The sequence below is a fragment of the Wickerhamomyces anomalus genome, assembly GCF_001661255.1.
Source record: "Wickerhamomyces anomalus NRRL Y-366-8 unplaced genomic scaffold WICANscaffold_2, whole genome shotgun sequence".
Taxonomy (NCBI): Eukaryota; Fungi; Ascomycota; class Saccharomycetes; order Phaffomycetales; family Wickerhamomycetaceae; genus Hansenula; species Hansenula anomala.
Window position 1 is genome coordinate 1,690,576 of NW_017567111.1, and position 16,622 is coordinate 1,707,197.

Genomic DNA, 16,622 nt, shown 5'->3' on the forward strand with positions numbered 1-16,622 from the left:
TTCTCTTTCATTCACGTGACTTACAGTACCCCCGTATTACCCTTTCCGTATTTCAGGCGCCATTTGCCGTCGGCAACTGCCCAAATTCAAATTTTAGAAAATTTTTTTTTTGTTTGAAGGCGAAAAACAAGAAAAAAAAAACGTCGCTTGAGTGATACGATTTTGACTTTCTTTCTTTATTCAAAAACAAAGGGAAAAAACAATCAGATAATCTTTTGAACATTTTCAATTTATAAAAACAAAGAAATAATTTGCGTTGGTAAAAAAGCATTTGTTTTGTTAGATTTAAACAGATTTTATCTTCATTCCTGGTTTTTGGTGTTTTTTTGTTTCTCGCACTAGTTTTTATTGGAGTACTTGACAAGTTTTGGGAAAATAGGGAGTTAAAAAACTAGTCTTTTAACAAACAACAACTACAACAAAGAGAAAGACTTTTAGTATGATCACTATGAAACGTGAGAATACGTCTGAACATATATCCATCTTTGGATATATCAATCATCTATATCATTATGTGCTGAATCTCAAGATTTTCGATCAGGTGTTGCCAAAAAAGAAGGAAGCAATAATAACAACAAGTAATACAACAAAGCAAACAAATGAACAACAACTTAAAGTTAAAGAATCTACAAATAATGAAACATCAATAGATCTTTTCCCAAAGAGAATTAATTATCAACAAGATTTATTATCAAATTCCACAGCAAAACCATGTTCAATGGAAGTTTCCAAATTAAATAAAGTTATAAATCCAGATGGTACAATAACATGGGATATTGATCCATCAGATCATCAAAAACAAACTTTAAGTAATATAACTTCACCATTTTTAACATCAACAGGTTCAACAATCAGTACACATGATGAATTATCACCAAATGGTTTAAAATTTTCAAATGGTTCAAAAGATACACCATCTCCTTATAATATTAATGAACAATTCCATAAATCTGATGAAGATTCAACACATTCATTAGATGAAATCATTCCAGATTTACCTCATCCTGATTTTTTCAACATTTCAGAAGAGGAGAGACAAGAACAAGAGGCTGAAAAAAAACTTCAAGAAGAACAAGAACAAGAAGATCAAGACTCTCCCTTATCTGATCAACATCATCCTTCATCATCATCAACCTCGCCTAAATCAGGGAGTCACAAGATCTTTACATGTGAATATTGTCATGCAGAATTTAGAATAAGGGGATACCTAACACGTCATATCAAGAAACATGCAATTAATAAAGCTTATGAATGTCCCTTTTTCAACCCAACCTCAGATAATAAATGTCATCCAAATGGTGGGTTTAGTCGTCGTGATACATACAAGACACATTTAAAAGCTAGACATTTTAAATATCCTCAAGGTACAAGATCTCAAGATCGTCCAAATACCCCAGGGAAATGTGGAATGTGTGGTAAGAATTATCTAAATAATGAAGATTGGGTTGAACATCATATTGAGAATGGTGAATGTGAGATGTTGCCAAAAGGTTATGAAGGTCGTGTAAAGAATTCTAGAAGACGGAATTATGAATTTCCTTCAACAAATGGTGGTAATGGTAATGGTGATGATGTTGGGTCTGGACATAGTAGTGGGAATGATGATAATTTGATGAGTCCAAATACTCAAGATGGGTCACCACCAAATGGGTTGAATCATAATAATTTGTTATCACAATTTCAACATCCTCAACAAGTTATTGGTGGTGGTAATAAGAATGAAAAAATCATTTCAATGGCTCCTGTTGTTGTTGGGAATGATTATGATGAAAATGATGAATTTTCTTTAGATACTGAACAAGTTTATTCATATTATCGTTATTAAGGATTTTTATCAAGGTATATTGGGAAAAGTAGATTGTTGATTTGTGTGTGTGTGTTATTTTTTGCTTTTGGTTTGTTTTGTAAAGCTTTCTCCTTGGAAAGGTTTTATATGTCTCGGTTATATTTATAGTAATGTTAATAATGAAAATAGGAATTATATGGATTGTATTATCATGAAGATGTGTAGTGACTTTCATTGATTCATCCTAGTTCTCTGTCCTGTTTGCTGGGCCCCATTGTTCCAAGTTACACTTCAGTTATTTAACTACATTGTATTAATTGTCCATTAAGTTTTATAATTATATTACCATTAATTATTCCTTTTCAACAATTCTAGATATAAACATTTGTGATAAAAAAAACACAGCTGAAGTATCAAACTTCAAACTAAACAACAGAAGTAAATCTCATTACAATAATAAAGCAGCAACACCACCAACTAAACCAGCAACAGCAACACCTGAAGCAACACCACGACCACCATTGGCCATGGCAGTACTGACTGATGAGGAACCAGAGCCACTAGAGCCACCAGCACCACCGCCACCAGTAGAGTTAGAGCCTGAACCACCACCGGCAGCACCACCACCAGTTGAGTTTGATGAGCCAGAACCACCAGCAGCACCACCTCCAGTAGAGTTTGATGAACCACCAGCAACACCACCGGTGGAGTTAGATGATTGAGCAGTAATCAAAGAAAGTAATGATAATGAAGTGATTAAAGTGAGTGATTTCATTTTTGGCTGTCTTTATTCTCTATTGTGTAATGGAAAGAAGAAGAACAAGACAAAAAGATTCTTGGAAGAATTTATGGGTATTTATACACTTGTTGAAAAGGTTACTATAATTAGCCATTTATGGACCAGGGTAGGTTCCAAGTACAGCCCATAAAAAGAATTTTCCAGTGGGTTTGTTTCTTTTATTTTAGTGAGTTCAACGTTTGGAACTGGTTCTAGATCAACCATTTTTGAGGGTTTTCTCGAGGCCCAGGGGGACACAATCGAGGAATAACGCGACAAGGTACAGAAAAAGAAGGAAAAATGACTGGGATGGGAGTAAAAGAAGTTACTTAATTTGGTAATAGAATTCAACAAATTAAGGAGTGTATAGTTGTAGTTGTTGTACCTTTATTGACTCATTTCTTTCTCTTTGCGTTGAGGTTTCCATCGTTTCTTGATGTGGAGCGTTAAAGTGTGGAAGAGTTCGGCCTTGGATGTCAGATGCTTGCTATAACAACAATCTCGAGATTCAGCGTATAGCCCTGGCTCAAACTGATGGCTTAGACAGGGGTCATTTGTGGCCATTTAGTATGAGAATAATAGGAGTAATACATAGGAGTAATAGAAGTAATAGATTAATGGTAATAGTAAAGTAATAGTAAAGATACTACCCAACGATTATCCCACTGTCTCGTTATTGTTCACGTCACTTTGTTGAGTCAGGCAGCGACTCAAATTTCAGTTCAAAGTTGCTTTTGGACGCGGGGCAAAAGAAACGGCAGGACTCCTTTGGGAAATGAAGTGGCACGTGATGAGTGCACACTGCAGAACACATTCGCGAGGATTCGGCTGTAAACGGCCTGTGATAAGCTCATACAAAAGATGACACTTTTCGATAAGCAAATGATAAGGCTGAACCCACGTTGGAAAGCTTAGATATGTAAACAAAGGGTATAAAGAGGATTCAAGCAGTGCTTCTATTATCCATCCTCTGTATACACCCTTCCAAGCCATGTCCTTTAAGAAACAAGAAACAAGACCAACCCCAAAGTCTGTTTACAACTGGCGTATCTACTGGTCCGCTTTATTAGCTTCATGGGTTGCGGTTATAATTGGTTATGATGCTGGATTTGTAGGTGGGATGATTTCTTTAAAATCTTTTAAACATGAATTTGGCCTTGATAAACAATCAACTTCAAAACAATCTTGGACTTCTGAAACTATTGTCTCCTTGTTCCAAGCTGGTGCTTTCTTTGGCGCCTTGTTCATATATCCATTAGGTTATAAGTATGGGCGGAAAGGTAGTTTAATCATTGCCACTGTGCTTTTACTGGTTGGTTCTGCTATTCAATTAGCGTCAAATTCTAAAACTGGATTAGGCACAATGTATGCAGGTAGAGTGTTGACTGGATTAGGTATTGGTGCTGTTTCCAATTTGGCTCCAATGTATATATCTGAGATTAGTCCGGATGCAATAAGGGGTCAATTAGTTGGTGCTATTGAAATTACATGGCAATGTGGTGGTATTATTGGATTTTGGATAAATTATGGAACTTCAATAAATATACCTGATGATCAATCAAGGCAATGGCAAATCCCAGTGGCTCTTCAATTAGTTCCTCCGGGGATATTTGCATTAGGTGTTTACACTTTACCAGAATCTCCTCGTTGGTTGTTTAGCGTGGGTAAACGTGAACAAGGTTTGCGAAATTTATGTTATCTTAGACAATTACAGCCAGATGATGAATATATTCAATATGAAGTGAATGTTATGGAAAATGAAATAATGATGAAAAAACAAGAAATCGGATTAGGTTTAACTGACCCAATAAAGAAAATCCTAGGATCTAAATCATTACTATATAGATTATTCTTATCAACTTCATTATTCATCATTCAAAATACAATCGCAGTCAATGCTGTCAATTATTATTCCCCCAAAATTTTCAAAACAATGGGTGTTTCCTCATTAAACTCTTCATTATTATCAACAGGTATATTTGGTATATTAAAAGGTGTTTTTTGCTTTGTTTGGTCCTTTTACATCATTGATAAATTCGGTAGAAGACCTTGTCAAATCACTGGATTAATCATTTGTTCCACATGTATGTGGTATATTGGCGCTTACATCAAAGTTGCAAACCCAACTTCAAAGCCTGAGGGCTCTTCATTAGATTCAGGTGGTCGTGCAGCTTTAGCAATGTTTTATATATGGACTATTGGGTTTGCCTTGTCATGGAGTGGTACACCATGGGTTTGGAATTCTGAAGTCTTCCCAACAAATTTGAAAAGTGTGACAAGTTCAATTAATGCGGCGAGTAATTGGTTTTGGGCTTTTATCATGGCTAGGTTCACTAATCAAATGATTGATAAGATGAAGTATGGGGTTTTCTTCTTTTTCGCTTCAATGATGTTGGTTAGTTTACCAATTTTTTATATGTTGTATCCAGAGACCAAGGGGATCCCTGTGGAGTATGTTGATGAATTATTTAAGCATAAGCCATGGAGGGCTCATTCGATTGTTTTGAAATTGATCGAAAGGGATAATTTAGAAAGAAGGGAGTTGGTTAGAAGAATTGAGGGTGTGGGTCACTCAAGTGATAATGTCGATAAACCGGATATTGAAGTTGTTAGTAATATTGGAGAAGTTGTTGAAAGTTCTAGGAATAATTCAATTGTTTGATGGTGTACTTGTGTGTTTTTTTTGGTTTTTATAGCTATGTATTCTTTCGCTTATGTATTAATGAATGACTGTATTCTCAATGTGATTTTCCTTTGTAAACTTTTCAACTCAAAAAGCACTTCGCTAATCTGGGAAACGATAATGTCGACAATCTCTATTGTTTCCGGATTTAAACGGAAGGTATAGATTTGACACAAAGTTGAGATTTTCGCGGTGACAAGATTTATAAACAACGGTTACACAAAATTGAAATGGTAAACTACGAAGTATTTTGAGGTTGGTACGCTTAAAATTGTTCAAATATTTTACTGATATTAGTTCTAATCTATTTTAGACATTTTTCAAAATTCTTGTTTCAAGTGTTTTCAAGATATAAAATTACAGATTACTTGGTGGAGGTTGATATTATTCTGAAAAAGCTGAAAAATTATCAAAATTATAAAACTATCAATTCATTAATATCCTACCCAGATCAAGATATAGCCAGACATGGATATCGAAACAATAAACTTCCCATTAAGACAGCTACCTCCAGAAATTTTCCAAATAGTGCTATTTCATTTATCTCAAGCATCAATCATTTCATTATCGAAAACTTGCAGAGCATTGAAGCAACAATGTTATTCAAAACTATATGGGAACATCTACATCATTGTCTCAACTTACTGCCGAAGCTATGAATTCACAGTGACAAAAAAAATGAAATCCAGAATGACACTGTCCCAAAATTTCACAGTTATTAGTGGATTATTAAGTTTGAGTAAATTTGTTACACATACGTTACCAACTCTGAGAACTTTTGTGACAAAATTATATGTTGACTTCTTAAGTTTTGATAAGGTTTTGAATCCAAGAATATTTGATTTGTTATTTGATGGTCCTCATGCTGGTGATCCTTTAGATGTTCGAGATTTTGAAGTTCCAAATGACAAGTATTTAATTATGGAAGATATCAATAGTGTTCGGAAATTATTTCTGAGACATTTTTTCCTAAGATTGAGGAAAATGGATGGTTACGAAGTTGAATACTTTAAAAAAATTGATAATCCATTGTCTTTTAGTGGTGATTTGATTTCTTATTCCACTGTTATTAACTATGAAGCCATGATTATAGATTTGAATGAAGTTATTGATGGTTGTGAGAGAGCACTAGTTTTAGATTATAGAACTTATGAAGCATGGCCATTGTTACAACATAAAGTTACTCAAAAGACAATTCATGTCCATAGAGCTCATTACATTGCTCGTGAATAGATGAACAAACTTTTTTTATATTTTATATGAATCTAATTTCTGGATGATAATAAGTTTTACATCTCCAATATGCCCTTTTAATTCCTTGCCATTCACTTTCTTTTGTGTCATCGAATTCTTCACCTGTTGATTTTGGAGTCTCTAATTCAGTATATTTAACATCCATACCATAGTTATTTAGATCAATTTCCACAATTTTCTTGTAAACATCATAAATAACTTGTCTATCAGCACCTAACCCATTGAAGAATGAGAAAACACCAGAAGGTTTCAATAAACCAACAATTAAATCATATAGCTCCAACATATCTGAATAATGTTCACTATAAGTATCATAATAAATACCATTGAAAAAAACACCTTTACTTAATAGTTCAGGTAATGTATCTTGCCATCTTCCTTCCAACACTGTAACGTTTGGTTTTTCAAACCACCCATCTTGACGTAATTTAGCTAAAACATCTGGATGCGCTTCACTTATATAATGATGTGTTGGGTTACGTGATTGAATCATTGTATCTATAATCCCCATACCAAAACCAATGTTTAAAATGTTAACTTCTTTGATATCATCTTCATCTTCTGCATATTCCAAAGATTTGAAAATTGTATCACATCCTGCTTTCATCAATTCATTTTCCCAATCCATCATGACACCGTCAAGGTTATCTTTTGTGATTAATGCACCATCTTTGTATTCTAGTTTCGTTTTAAGGTATGTTGATTGTGTGTTTGCTGGGTCGTTTATTAATTCATTCTTGATACGTTCGAATTCTTGTTGCTTTTTGATTTCTTCCTCTGTTGGTTGTGCTTCTTCTTGTTCCTCTTCTTCTGCTTGTAATTGTGGAACTTCTTCATCATTAGTATCTTCTGGTTCTTCAGCATCTGATAAAAATTCGATATCATCATTAATCTTTCTCAACAAGATTTCAGCACGAACACCTGCATCAACAAATCTTGAATAAAAATCACTACCTCTTAAACTCTTTTTAAATAAAACATCACCTGGAGTATCACCATTCTTATCAGTTAAATTCCAACCAGCACCCCAACTAAATAATTCATCAATGATTTGTAAAACAATTTGTGTTTCACCTTCAGTCAAATCATTTGGAATGTTATAAGAAATCAAATGTAATGGAGTTGTGGTTGATGTTAATTCTCCATCTTCTTTACCCAATTCAAAATTTTCAGCCTCTTCTAAAGTATATGTGGCTGGAATACCATTTGATAAGTAATATTGTAAGTTCTTAATATATTCTTGATCTATTGGTCTTTTTGTCAAACGACAAAGATCATGAAGTTCAGACATTGCAACAGCCCTTTAACCGTATTCAAAAGCTCATCGGTTTATATGCCAAAAGTTTTTTTTTTTGGTCAACCATTTTGTTAAGACTGATATTTACACTGGGACCTCGGAGATTGACTATGGGTGCTCTGTGTAAATGTCAGCATGACACTAATTTGAGTTTTTCGTTGATGGAATCGAGACATAATGATAATTTGTCATTGGATGAAGCGCATGTGTTTGCTCGAATTACGTGATAATAAGGGTCAATTGGTTCAGATATTATCCGATATATGCTGTAGTAACTGACTAATTGACAATTGAGCTTGTAGAAGGTCCAATGAATCTGTATCTCATATAAAGTGTAGGTGTTTAGTCTCGCAACGGGTTTAAGAAGGAAGGACCATACTACAATCCATTGAATATTAATATCTTGATATGTTATTAGCATAAGTTAAGCGGAATCACAGACCCCATGGACATAAAATGGAAAGTAAAACAATAAAATCAACATATTGCTTAAGCACTAGCAAATCTTCTTTCAGCTTCTTTCCAGTTGATAACGTTCCAGATAGCTTTGAAGTAATCAGCTTTAACGTTTTGGTATTCCAAGTAGTAGGCATGTTCCCAAGCATCAATGGCAATTAATGGAGTGTATTTGGAACCTAAAGTATCTTGGTTATAAGTTTGAACAACTTCAATAGCACCATTTTCATTGTTTTTAGCAATGAATGCCCAACCTGAACCTTGAACACCGGCTAATTTAGAATTGGTTAAACCAATTAACTTATCAATTGAGCCATATTGTTCTTCAATCTTGGAAGCTAATTCACCGCTTGGTAATTCACCACCACCTTGAGAGGTTGGAGCCAAGTTTTTCCAGAATAAAGAATGGTTTCTGAAACCACCACCATGGAATTTGATATGTTGAGTCAATTCAATTGTTTTCAAGACGTCACCTTTTTCAGTAGCTTCGGCATGTTGTTCAATTGCAGCATTGTAACCATTGACATATGTTTGATGATGTTTTTTGTGATGTAATTCATTAATTTGACCAGAGATGTATGGTTCTAAAGCACCATAATCGTAATCCAAGTCTGGTAAAGTGACTTTGGTTCTGTATAATAATGGAGCTCTTGAAGCTTGGGTACGTAAAGCACGAGTGGTGGTTGATAAGAATGACATTGTTAAACTATATTCTTGTAATGGCTTAACAAAAAAAGGATTACACAAATTTTTTTGGATTCAATTTGGTTTTTTATATCTGATTTGAAAAACGGAGCAAAGCATTGGATGGATGTGGCCCATGACGAATATTCAAATGTCGCGATTTCGCGAATTGGTTTGTAAAAATTCGAAACTTTTCGATCAATTTTTGACATAATTTTTGATCAAGGACTTGTTAATTTGAAGTTGGTTGAGTTCAATTTGAGAAATATCATATCATGAGTTTGTGATGCTTGTCTGGTTCACTCTCCTGTTTGTTTATTACCTGTCATGGCTGTTTTTAACGGTGAGTTCGAGCCTTCATTCAATAATTCTGTAATTGTACTGATATTAACCTCCCTCTCTAGCCATTCTTGGATCAAGATTCAATTATTCAAAATCTATACCCTCCAATTGACTACGCTATTAAGATTCCACTGTTCTTACTACTAATTGCCTTTGTCACCATTGGTACCTATGTTAGTCTGCTGCTCATCAACTCAAACCAACCAAGAGAACACGACGCTCTCAGACCGAAGGGTCAAAAGATTAGATGATAGATGAAAAGGACTTCACCATATACTTCTTTATTCACGTATCGTATGTCATTTGAGTTTACCACCCAATTTCACGATGTAGCACCAAGTACACTTTCACTTCCGAATCGGGCAGTCGCGAATCTGCTCTGGTATTTTGTTTTAGCCCAAAATAATTTGACAGTAGCTAAAGCCATTTCGAAGGAACTGTATCAGCTCAATCAGCATTGATCACCTCAGTTCAAAAGATCTTGTTACTTCAGAGAAACCCACTCTTTAAACAGGCACAAAGCCACCAAATCAAACCATAACAAGAAATCATCACCATCTCAGCGGTTCACTATACACTGTCACGCGCTCTCGCTTCAGCATTTTTTTTTCTTGGATCAACAACACACCGTTTGAGTATCATCATCAGTCCTTTTCTATACTCAACAGCATCCTCTCCATATTCAGCCAAAAAGCTCCATAAACTTGAGCAGGTCGAAGCTCTATCACACTCAATTACGAGAGCGCCTGGGATTACATTTGTTATTCCAATCTTTAGCGCACATCAAATCCCTGCTATTTATGGATCAAACTAAAAGATGGCTACTACAACCTCTACAACAACCAGAAAGAGATCAGTACAAGACTTCCAATTTGGAAATCGCATAGGAGAAGGCTCTTACTCAACTGTTTACAAAGCTGTGGATATCCAAAGTAAGAAAGTTTATGCCATAAAAGTACTTTCCAAGAAACACATCGTGAAGGAGAAAAAAATCAAATATGTCAACATCGAAAAAACAACTCTAAACAGATTAGGTCGTCATCCTGGTGTTGTTACTCTATACTATACTTTCCAAGATGATGCATCATTATATTTTGTGATAGATATGGCCGAGTTTGGTGAATTGTTAACAATAATAAGGAAATTGGGTTCATTAAGTGAAGAATGCTCGAAATATTACATGATCCAAATAATAGATGCTGTGGATTTCATGCATAAAAAGGGAATAATACACCGTGATCTAAAGCCGGAAAATATTCTTGTCAACTCAGATATGAAGCTAATGATTACTGATTTCGGTGCTGCAAAAGTACTTGATTTAGACGACCAAGGAAACATTATTGATAGTAATGCCACTGAAGAATCATTTGCCAAAGGTTCATTTGTTGGGACTGCTGAATATGTTTCACCAGAATTGTTGAAATATAACAAGTGTGGTTTTGAGTGTGATATTTGGGCAATCGGTTGTATATTGTACCAATTCCTTGTTGGGGTACCACCATTCAAAGGGAAAACTGAATATTTGACTTTTGAAAAAATCGTCAACTTGCAATATCAATGGCCAAATTTCTATATTCCATCAACTATAAAAGATCTTGTTGATAGTTTATTGAAAACTAATCCGTTTGATAGGTTAACTATTCCACAAATTCAACAGCATAAATGGTTTGGAAATTTCAATTGGGAAGATAAGAATAGAATCTGGGTCACGAATCCTCCAAAATTAGAACCATATCAACCAATCATCCAACAACATAATGAAAATTCTCAACAACTGAAAAAAATTGTTATACAAAAGAAAGTTCCAGCTGCTACAGCAAAGAAACAATTGCTAACGAATACTTTGAAACAGATTAAGAATGAAAATGGAAGCTATATATACACTCCATTGACCAATGGTGCTCCAAAAGTGATGAAGCCTCAACCTCAAATTCAAACTAGTTATAAACAACCAATCAATCAATCTAGTCCAACAACGGGACAACAGCTTAACCCTCCACAACCGCCTGCTCTTACTTCATCAAGACCAAGATCTCCAAATTCACCTCTATCAAGACCCCTACAGCAAGCACCTCAACCACAACTGCAGAGAGTGCATTCACCACAAGCTATGCCACAACAAAGAATTGTTCAGCCAAAACCACCAGTTCCTCAGCAACAACAAAGTTATCATCAAGTATCGCCTATAAAGCAACAGATACCTCAACAATCTAACTTTCAACAAAAACCTTCTGCCCCTGCATTTGTTCAAGCTATTAAACAGCAAGTCCCACCTCAAATAAAGTCACAACAACCTACACCTCAATTGGCACCTGCTTTGGTTCCAATGTCTTCACAAGTTAAGCCTCAAACAATAGTGCAACAAACTCAGAAACCATCAAGGCCACCACCACAACAAAGATCCACATCTCAGCCTTCAAAGATCCAACCCCCACTTACAACAAGACCAAGTCCTGCACAGAAAAGTAACTCATTCAGTCCCACAAAACCACCAGCTATCAGACCTGGCACTAATAGATCCTCTCCAAGCTCTACGTCCTCACCAAAATCTCCATTAAGATCATCGTCTTCCAATGGAACGAGTGGGAAACTACCATTAGATATTTCTTCAAAACTATCACAGTGTGAGAATATCATAAAGCTAGACTACATTAATGAATCTGAGCTGATTTACTCTTCGCTATACACTTTTGATCCATCATCCCCATTGTCGAATTTGAAGAAAAATTTAGGATTAGATGACGTTAGTATAAATGAAATTATTATGAAGAATGAGAAACTTTTGAAAGATGATTCTAAAAGAGTGGTTATGATGATCACTGATGATGGGAATTTGTATTTGTTCAAAAGTTCAACACTGAAGAAGTTTGAATTCTATTTGAAAATTGACTTGACTGACAAGATGTTTGCAATGTATGATTATGAATTTAGTGAATTTAGTGAATCTGGTTATTTAATTCTGGAAATTTCCAAGATTGATAAACTTATTTTTTTGGCACCATTATCAAAAGAAGTTAAAGAAGACTTGAGAGAAATCAGTAATATTCATATTGGATTAAACTTGAGTTGGATAGAGGCATTATTGAAAACAAAAGAATTTTTGAAGTCAAAACCATCATCACCTCCTGTTCAATCACCTGCTTCATCACAACCAATGACAAAATCTTCATCAACAACAAGTGTTACCACTGCACCAACTTCGAGTACATCAACTGTCAAGAAATCTCAAAGCGCTACAACAGCATCTACAACCTCATCTAGTTCAAAAGTCAAAGTTAGTAATGGCGTCAATTCAAATGGTGGTTCAAAAACAATGAATTCCAAGACAAAACCTCCACAAGCTAAACCACCAAAGAGACCAACTAGTAAATCACCAACTATAACTACACAGCAACAAATACAACAACAAAATAGAAAATTTGCAGGAGGTGCAGCAGCAGCAGCTTTTAATGCAGCTACTCGTTGATCGAAAAAGAACACATATTCATAGACAAGAATGAACAAACAAAAAATAAACTACACGTAGTAATTTGCATTGATGTTTTATTAATCATAATTTACACGTCACTCATCACATTCACGATCATGAACCCGGGGCTATATAACATTAAAATAAGTAGAGCAAAAAAAAAACCAAATGAAGGAAAGAGATATGGAGCATTCGTCACTATTTGAATACCCAATAGAAGAATCAGTAACAATAAAAAGTAATCAACGGAATAAGATCAGAGTCATCATTAAATAATAGAAGTCATTAAACCATGGTGAAGGTATCTTTAATTTATTCACCAACAAGCACACTAGCATCAAAATATAGACTTGGATCTAAAGCACTGATATCTGCACTGTGTGATTCACCTTCCAACAACAACTCAGCCATTATTTTACCGGTACCTGGTGCATTATTAATCCCCCAACATGAATGACCCGAAGCCAAATACAAGTTTTCAACATTAGTTTCACCAATAAGAGGACCTGAACTTGAAGGAACATCTAAAACTGGTAAATAACAAGCTTGTCTTTTTAAGATATGACCTTTTGATAAATTTGGACTTAATTTACCAACATAGTGGAATAATTGATCACATTTTTCTTTAATAACTTCAACATCATCTGTTGTTTCTGGAACATCAACTAATGTATCGCCCTCACCACATACATAAACTTCATCTTTACGTGCATACATTTCTGGTGAAACATATTTTGCTCTTCCGATTTTCAATTCAGTGAAAATGGCGTATGGAGAAACAGTACCATTATGAGGAGCAATAGTGATTGAATGAGCACGAAGACCTGAAATTGGACAATCTGGTAAAATTTTAGAAGTCCATGGTCCCATAGTTAATACTATTTGGTCACCTTTCAAAGAAACATGTTGTTCATTTGGTTTACCCAAAGTCTTTGTTGGAATATATGTTATACCAGTGGCAGAACCAGTTTCTTCACTGAATTGAATTTCATCAACTTTCCCCAAAATTAAATCAACTGCGCCTGTCTCCATGGCTTTTTTCAAAATATAATTTGTGAACTTGTATGGATGCACTTGAGCTGTTGAGTCTCTACCACCCAAGACTGACCAGTCTTGTATCACTTCTGATCTAATCCAATTCAAATCTTTTGGTAAATCTGTTGTTGAAGATGAATCATGTTCATTTTTGATTGAATTTTTAGTCACTGTTCTTTTCTTTGGTGGTGGATTTTTCAGATCTAGAGATTCTACACTAGTTGATTTTGTAGTTGTAGAATCATCATCTTCTGAAGATTCAGTCTTTGGTGGAGGTGAAGAAGTTTTGATCTCGTGTTGGGTATCTTTCTTAGGATCGTCAAGACTGGAACTTGAATCATCATCTGTATTCAACAAGTTTTGAATATTACCTTCTAATGAAACTGTAGTTAATCTTCTATAGCCCCATTCATCTTCACCATTGTATTCTTTTGCTAATTCTTCATGTAATTTGAAACTTAATGGAACAATTTGTTGAGGGAAAGCCCAAAGTGCTAATAATCCACCAGCTTTACCAGAAGCACCACCCGCGACTCTCTTGGATTCAATTATTGTGATATGATGGGTTTCTGGTGAGAAATCTGGATGTTTTGTCAAATAATATGCGGTACAAACACCAATGATACCAGCACCAACTATAATGATATGTGTCTTACCTTCAGCTTTGCCAGAAGGAGTAGCAGAAAAGGTGAGATAATCTGACATGTTGAATGATTTGTGAATGTTTTGATTTGTTAAAGGGTTGAATCTCTTGAAAAAATGTGTCTATAATAATGAATTGGACCCAATTATGATGTTGTAGTTTTTGAATATTTGACAGTTGCTTTGAGAATACCTCTATACGTTCCAACAGATCTTTGAATAATGGATAACGATAAAGATATGGATATGTGTAATAATAGATTTGAAACAAGTGGAATGGAATTAGTAATTAGGCTAAACGCGAGGTAAATTGACTATTGTTCTCTTTCTCAGTTAATCCTTGCTTGCCACTTCTGTATTGTCTTTGACACTCCAGCTTTAATGAAATGGTTTTTTGCCCCTGTTTGAACGTGAATCTCACGTCCTCTTGCTCCAATTTCTTCTCTCAAATTGGGATTCCACAAAGATTAGATAAATGTGTGTATAAATTTTTTGTAAAGTAACTTTTAGCTCTCTTGACATTATTTGATCAATTTTTTGAACCGTCTTTTCGAGTCGTTTTTGGTTTCGGCCACGATCACGCCAAAAAATCGAACCATTTTAATTCCCGTTGCCATGGCAAAAAAATTATTACATAATGTCAATGAAAAAATTATGTAATCTATGATATGATTACATAATAATATAAATGCTTACATAACATTTGAGTTCAGAAGGTTATATATCTAATTAAACCACAATTACTAGCACCAAAAGTACGATCAATGCCACTATGAGAAGCCCTATGCAACAGTCACTAGCCCTCTCTTGATTTCTTCTGATAACATGCTCAACTTGTCTCATACCACGACTCACTTTACCCCCTATTCTGTCCAATTCTCCATCCACTTCATCAATTATATATGCCTGTTCTTCTAATTCATTACCCATTGTTCTGGCTTGTAAGTTTATGTTTTGCATAGTGGTATACACACCATCCAAATGAATATCTTGTTCTCTCATCATTTGCTCCTGTTGCATTTGATTAAAGCTGTCAAAACCTTCATCATTACTAGGTCCAGCCTCTTCATCATTGTATCTAACAAATGGATCACTTCCATCAGTTGCTTTCCCCGTACCACTTTTAGCATTCCATTGATTCTGTAGGTCTCGATATGATTCTTCTAGTTTCTGTACAATACCTTCCCTTTTACTTATTTCTGACTTGCTAATTTTAAAGAATTCCGGATCTGATTTACTTGACTCTATTGACTCTTTCAAATCTTCTATGGTTTCACTTAATTCAGAAATGTTGTTATTGAAGTCAGACCTTGTTTCGTCATTTACTTCTGTTATTTTCTTTAAAAAATCTTCTAGATTTGTGATTTGATGTTGAGCATCTTCAAGGACTTCAACGAATGGATCCATGGTTGAAAAATGTGAATTAAATCAAATGAGCAAAGATGATGAAAATGGAAATTGGAATTTTTGAGAATAGTTAATCAATGAGTCCCAAACAGATTATAGTAAATTGTAATTAAAAACAACACTGAATATTCTAAAGTACTTGATTTCATGTGCTGGGTTTTCCCTTTTCATGACAACAAATAAAAAAAAAGTACACGGTTTAGACACTACTTTGAGCTGAAAAATCGATAATATCAACAGCATTTGTAAACATCATCGAGTATTTATTGTAGGCAAAGTTAACGATTATGAGTAATACAGATGGAGATATAGAGGTGAAGGATGCACCAGCAGACCAAAGAGAAAGCAGAGAGTCTACAATCTCAGCTTCTAATCAACCCACACCAAATCCAATCACACTCGAAAAGCCCCAGTTTCAACAGCCAAACTCAACAACACAATCACCACAGATCAAACATGAAGAATTATCATCAAGAAATACCCCTGTCCCCCAAGTATTGCAGTTTCAAGTGCCTAATGATGCAAAAGTTTCAGATATAGTTGGTGGCGCACCAGTAAGACAATGGTTAAATGAAAATGTTACACCAACATTACTTCAAGGTGTACGCAAGATTTCAACAGAAAGGTGAGTTTAGATTTGTTCCAAGCTTCTTAAGAATATACTAACAGACATCCAAGACCTCAAGATCCACTTCGTGTGCTTGGTGAATTTCTCATAAAACAGAGTAAAGTGAAATCAGATCAATCAACAGACTAGGGACAATAGACTACACCAATCAGAGACATGTC

At 34.9% G+C, this 16,622-nt stretch overlaps 11 protein-coding genes across 11 annotated transcripts; 6 read left to right on the forward strand and 5 right to left on the reverse strand.

Annotated features, from left to right (window-relative positions):
- Positions 1-448: 448 nt before the first annotated feature.
- Positions 449-1,825, forward strand: STP1 (Stp1p; the record flags this gene model as incomplete). Its single annotated transcript, XM_019183255.1, has 1 exon — positions 449-1,825. The coding sequence occupies one exon, from the start codon at positions 449-451 to the stop codon at positions 1,823-1,825; it is 1,377 nt and encodes a 458-aa protein (XP_019040493.1).
- A 409-nt stretch (positions 1,826-2,234) lies between these two features.
- Positions 2,235-2,561, reverse strand: WICANDRAFT_61845 (uncharacterized protein; the record flags this gene model as incomplete). The annotated part of the gene is made up of 1 exon (XM_019183256.1): positions 2,235-2,561. The coding sequence occupies one exon, from the start codon at positions 2,559-2,561 to the stop codon at positions 2,235-2,237; it is 327 nt and encodes a 108-aa protein (XP_019040494.1).
- Positions 2,562-3,555: 994 nt separating this feature from the next.
- Positions 3,556-5,226, forward strand: WICANDRAFT_61846 (sugar porter family MFS transporter; the record flags this gene model as incomplete). Its single annotated transcript, XM_019183257.1, has 1 exon — positions 3,556-5,226. The coding sequence occupies one exon, from the start codon at positions 3,556-3,558 to the stop codon at positions 5,224-5,226; it is 1,671 nt and encodes a 556-aa protein (XP_019040495.1).
- A 489-nt stretch (positions 5,227-5,715) lies between these two features.
- WICANDRAFT_61847 (uncharacterized protein) lies at positions 5,716-6,480 on the forward strand (the record flags this gene model as incomplete). Its single annotated transcript, XM_019183258.1, has 1 exon — positions 5,716-6,480. One exon carries the CDS (start codon positions 5,716-5,718, stop codon positions 6,478-6,480), a length of 765 nt encoding a protein of 254 aa, XP_019040496.1.
- Positions 6,481-6,502: 22 nt separating this feature from the next.
- Positions 6,503-7,792, reverse strand: RMT2 (protein-arginine N5-methyltransferase; the record flags this gene model as incomplete). The annotated part of the gene is made up of 1 exon (XM_019181481.1): positions 6,503-7,792. One exon carries the CDS (start codon positions 7,790-7,792, stop codon positions 6,503-6,505), a length of 1,290 nt encoding a protein of 429 aa, XP_019040497.1.
- Positions 7,793-8,287: 495 nt separating this feature from the next.
- On the reverse strand, positions 8,288-8,953 carry SOD2 (superoxide dismutase SOD2; the record flags this gene model as incomplete). The annotated part of the gene is made up of 1 exon (XM_019181582.1): positions 8,288-8,953. One exon carries the CDS (start codon positions 8,951-8,953, stop codon positions 8,288-8,290), a length of 666 nt encoding a protein of 221 aa, XP_019040498.1.
- Positions 8,954-9,224: 271 nt separating this feature from the next.
- WICANDRAFT_28825 (uncharacterized protein) lies at positions 9,225-9,531 on the forward strand (the record flags this gene model as incomplete). Its single annotated transcript, XM_019181541.1, has 2 exons — positions 9,225-9,281; positions 9,343-9,531. 2 exons carry the CDS (start codon positions 9,225-9,227, stop codon positions 9,529-9,531), a joined length of 246 nt encoding a protein of 81 aa, XP_019040499.1.
- Positions 9,532-9,773: 242 nt separating this feature from the next.
- PKH3 (protein kinase PKH3) lies at positions 9,774-12,746 on the forward strand (the record flags this gene model as incomplete). Its single annotated transcript, XM_019186698.1, has 2 exons — positions 9,774-11,066; positions 11,268-12,746. Exons 1-2 carry the CDS (start codon positions 10,098-10,100, stop codon positions 12,744-12,746), a joined length of 2,448 nt encoding a protein of 815 aa, XP_019040500.1. The 5' UTR covers positions 9,774-10,097.
- A 315-nt stretch (positions 12,747-13,061) lies between these two features.
- TDA3 (Tda3p) lies at positions 13,062-14,827 on the reverse strand (the record flags this gene model as incomplete). Its single annotated transcript, XM_019182686.1, has 1 exon — positions 13,062-14,827. Exon 1 carries the CDS (start codon positions 14,487-14,489, stop codon positions 13,062-13,064), a length of 1,428 nt encoding a protein of 475 aa, XP_019040501.1. The 5' UTR covers positions 14,490-14,827.
- Position 14,828: 1 nt separating this feature from the next.
- TLG1 (Tlg1p) lies at positions 14,829-15,833 on the reverse strand (the record flags this gene model as incomplete). The annotated part of the gene is made up of 1 exon (XM_019186699.1): positions 14,829-15,833. One exon carries the CDS (start codon positions 15,831-15,833, stop codon positions 15,156-15,158), a length of 678 nt encoding a protein of 225 aa, XP_019040502.1. The 3' UTR covers positions 14,829-15,155.
- Positions 15,834-16,120: 287 nt separating this feature from the next.
- Positions 16,121-16,590, forward strand: SDC1 (Sdc1p; the record flags this gene model as incomplete). The annotated part of the gene is made up of 2 exons (XM_019183259.1): positions 16,121-16,458; positions 16,512-16,590. 2 exons carry the CDS (start codon positions 16,121-16,123, stop codon positions 16,588-16,590), a joined length of 417 nt encoding a protein of 138 aa, XP_019040503.1.
- Positions 16,591-16,622: the final 32 nt, after the last annotated feature.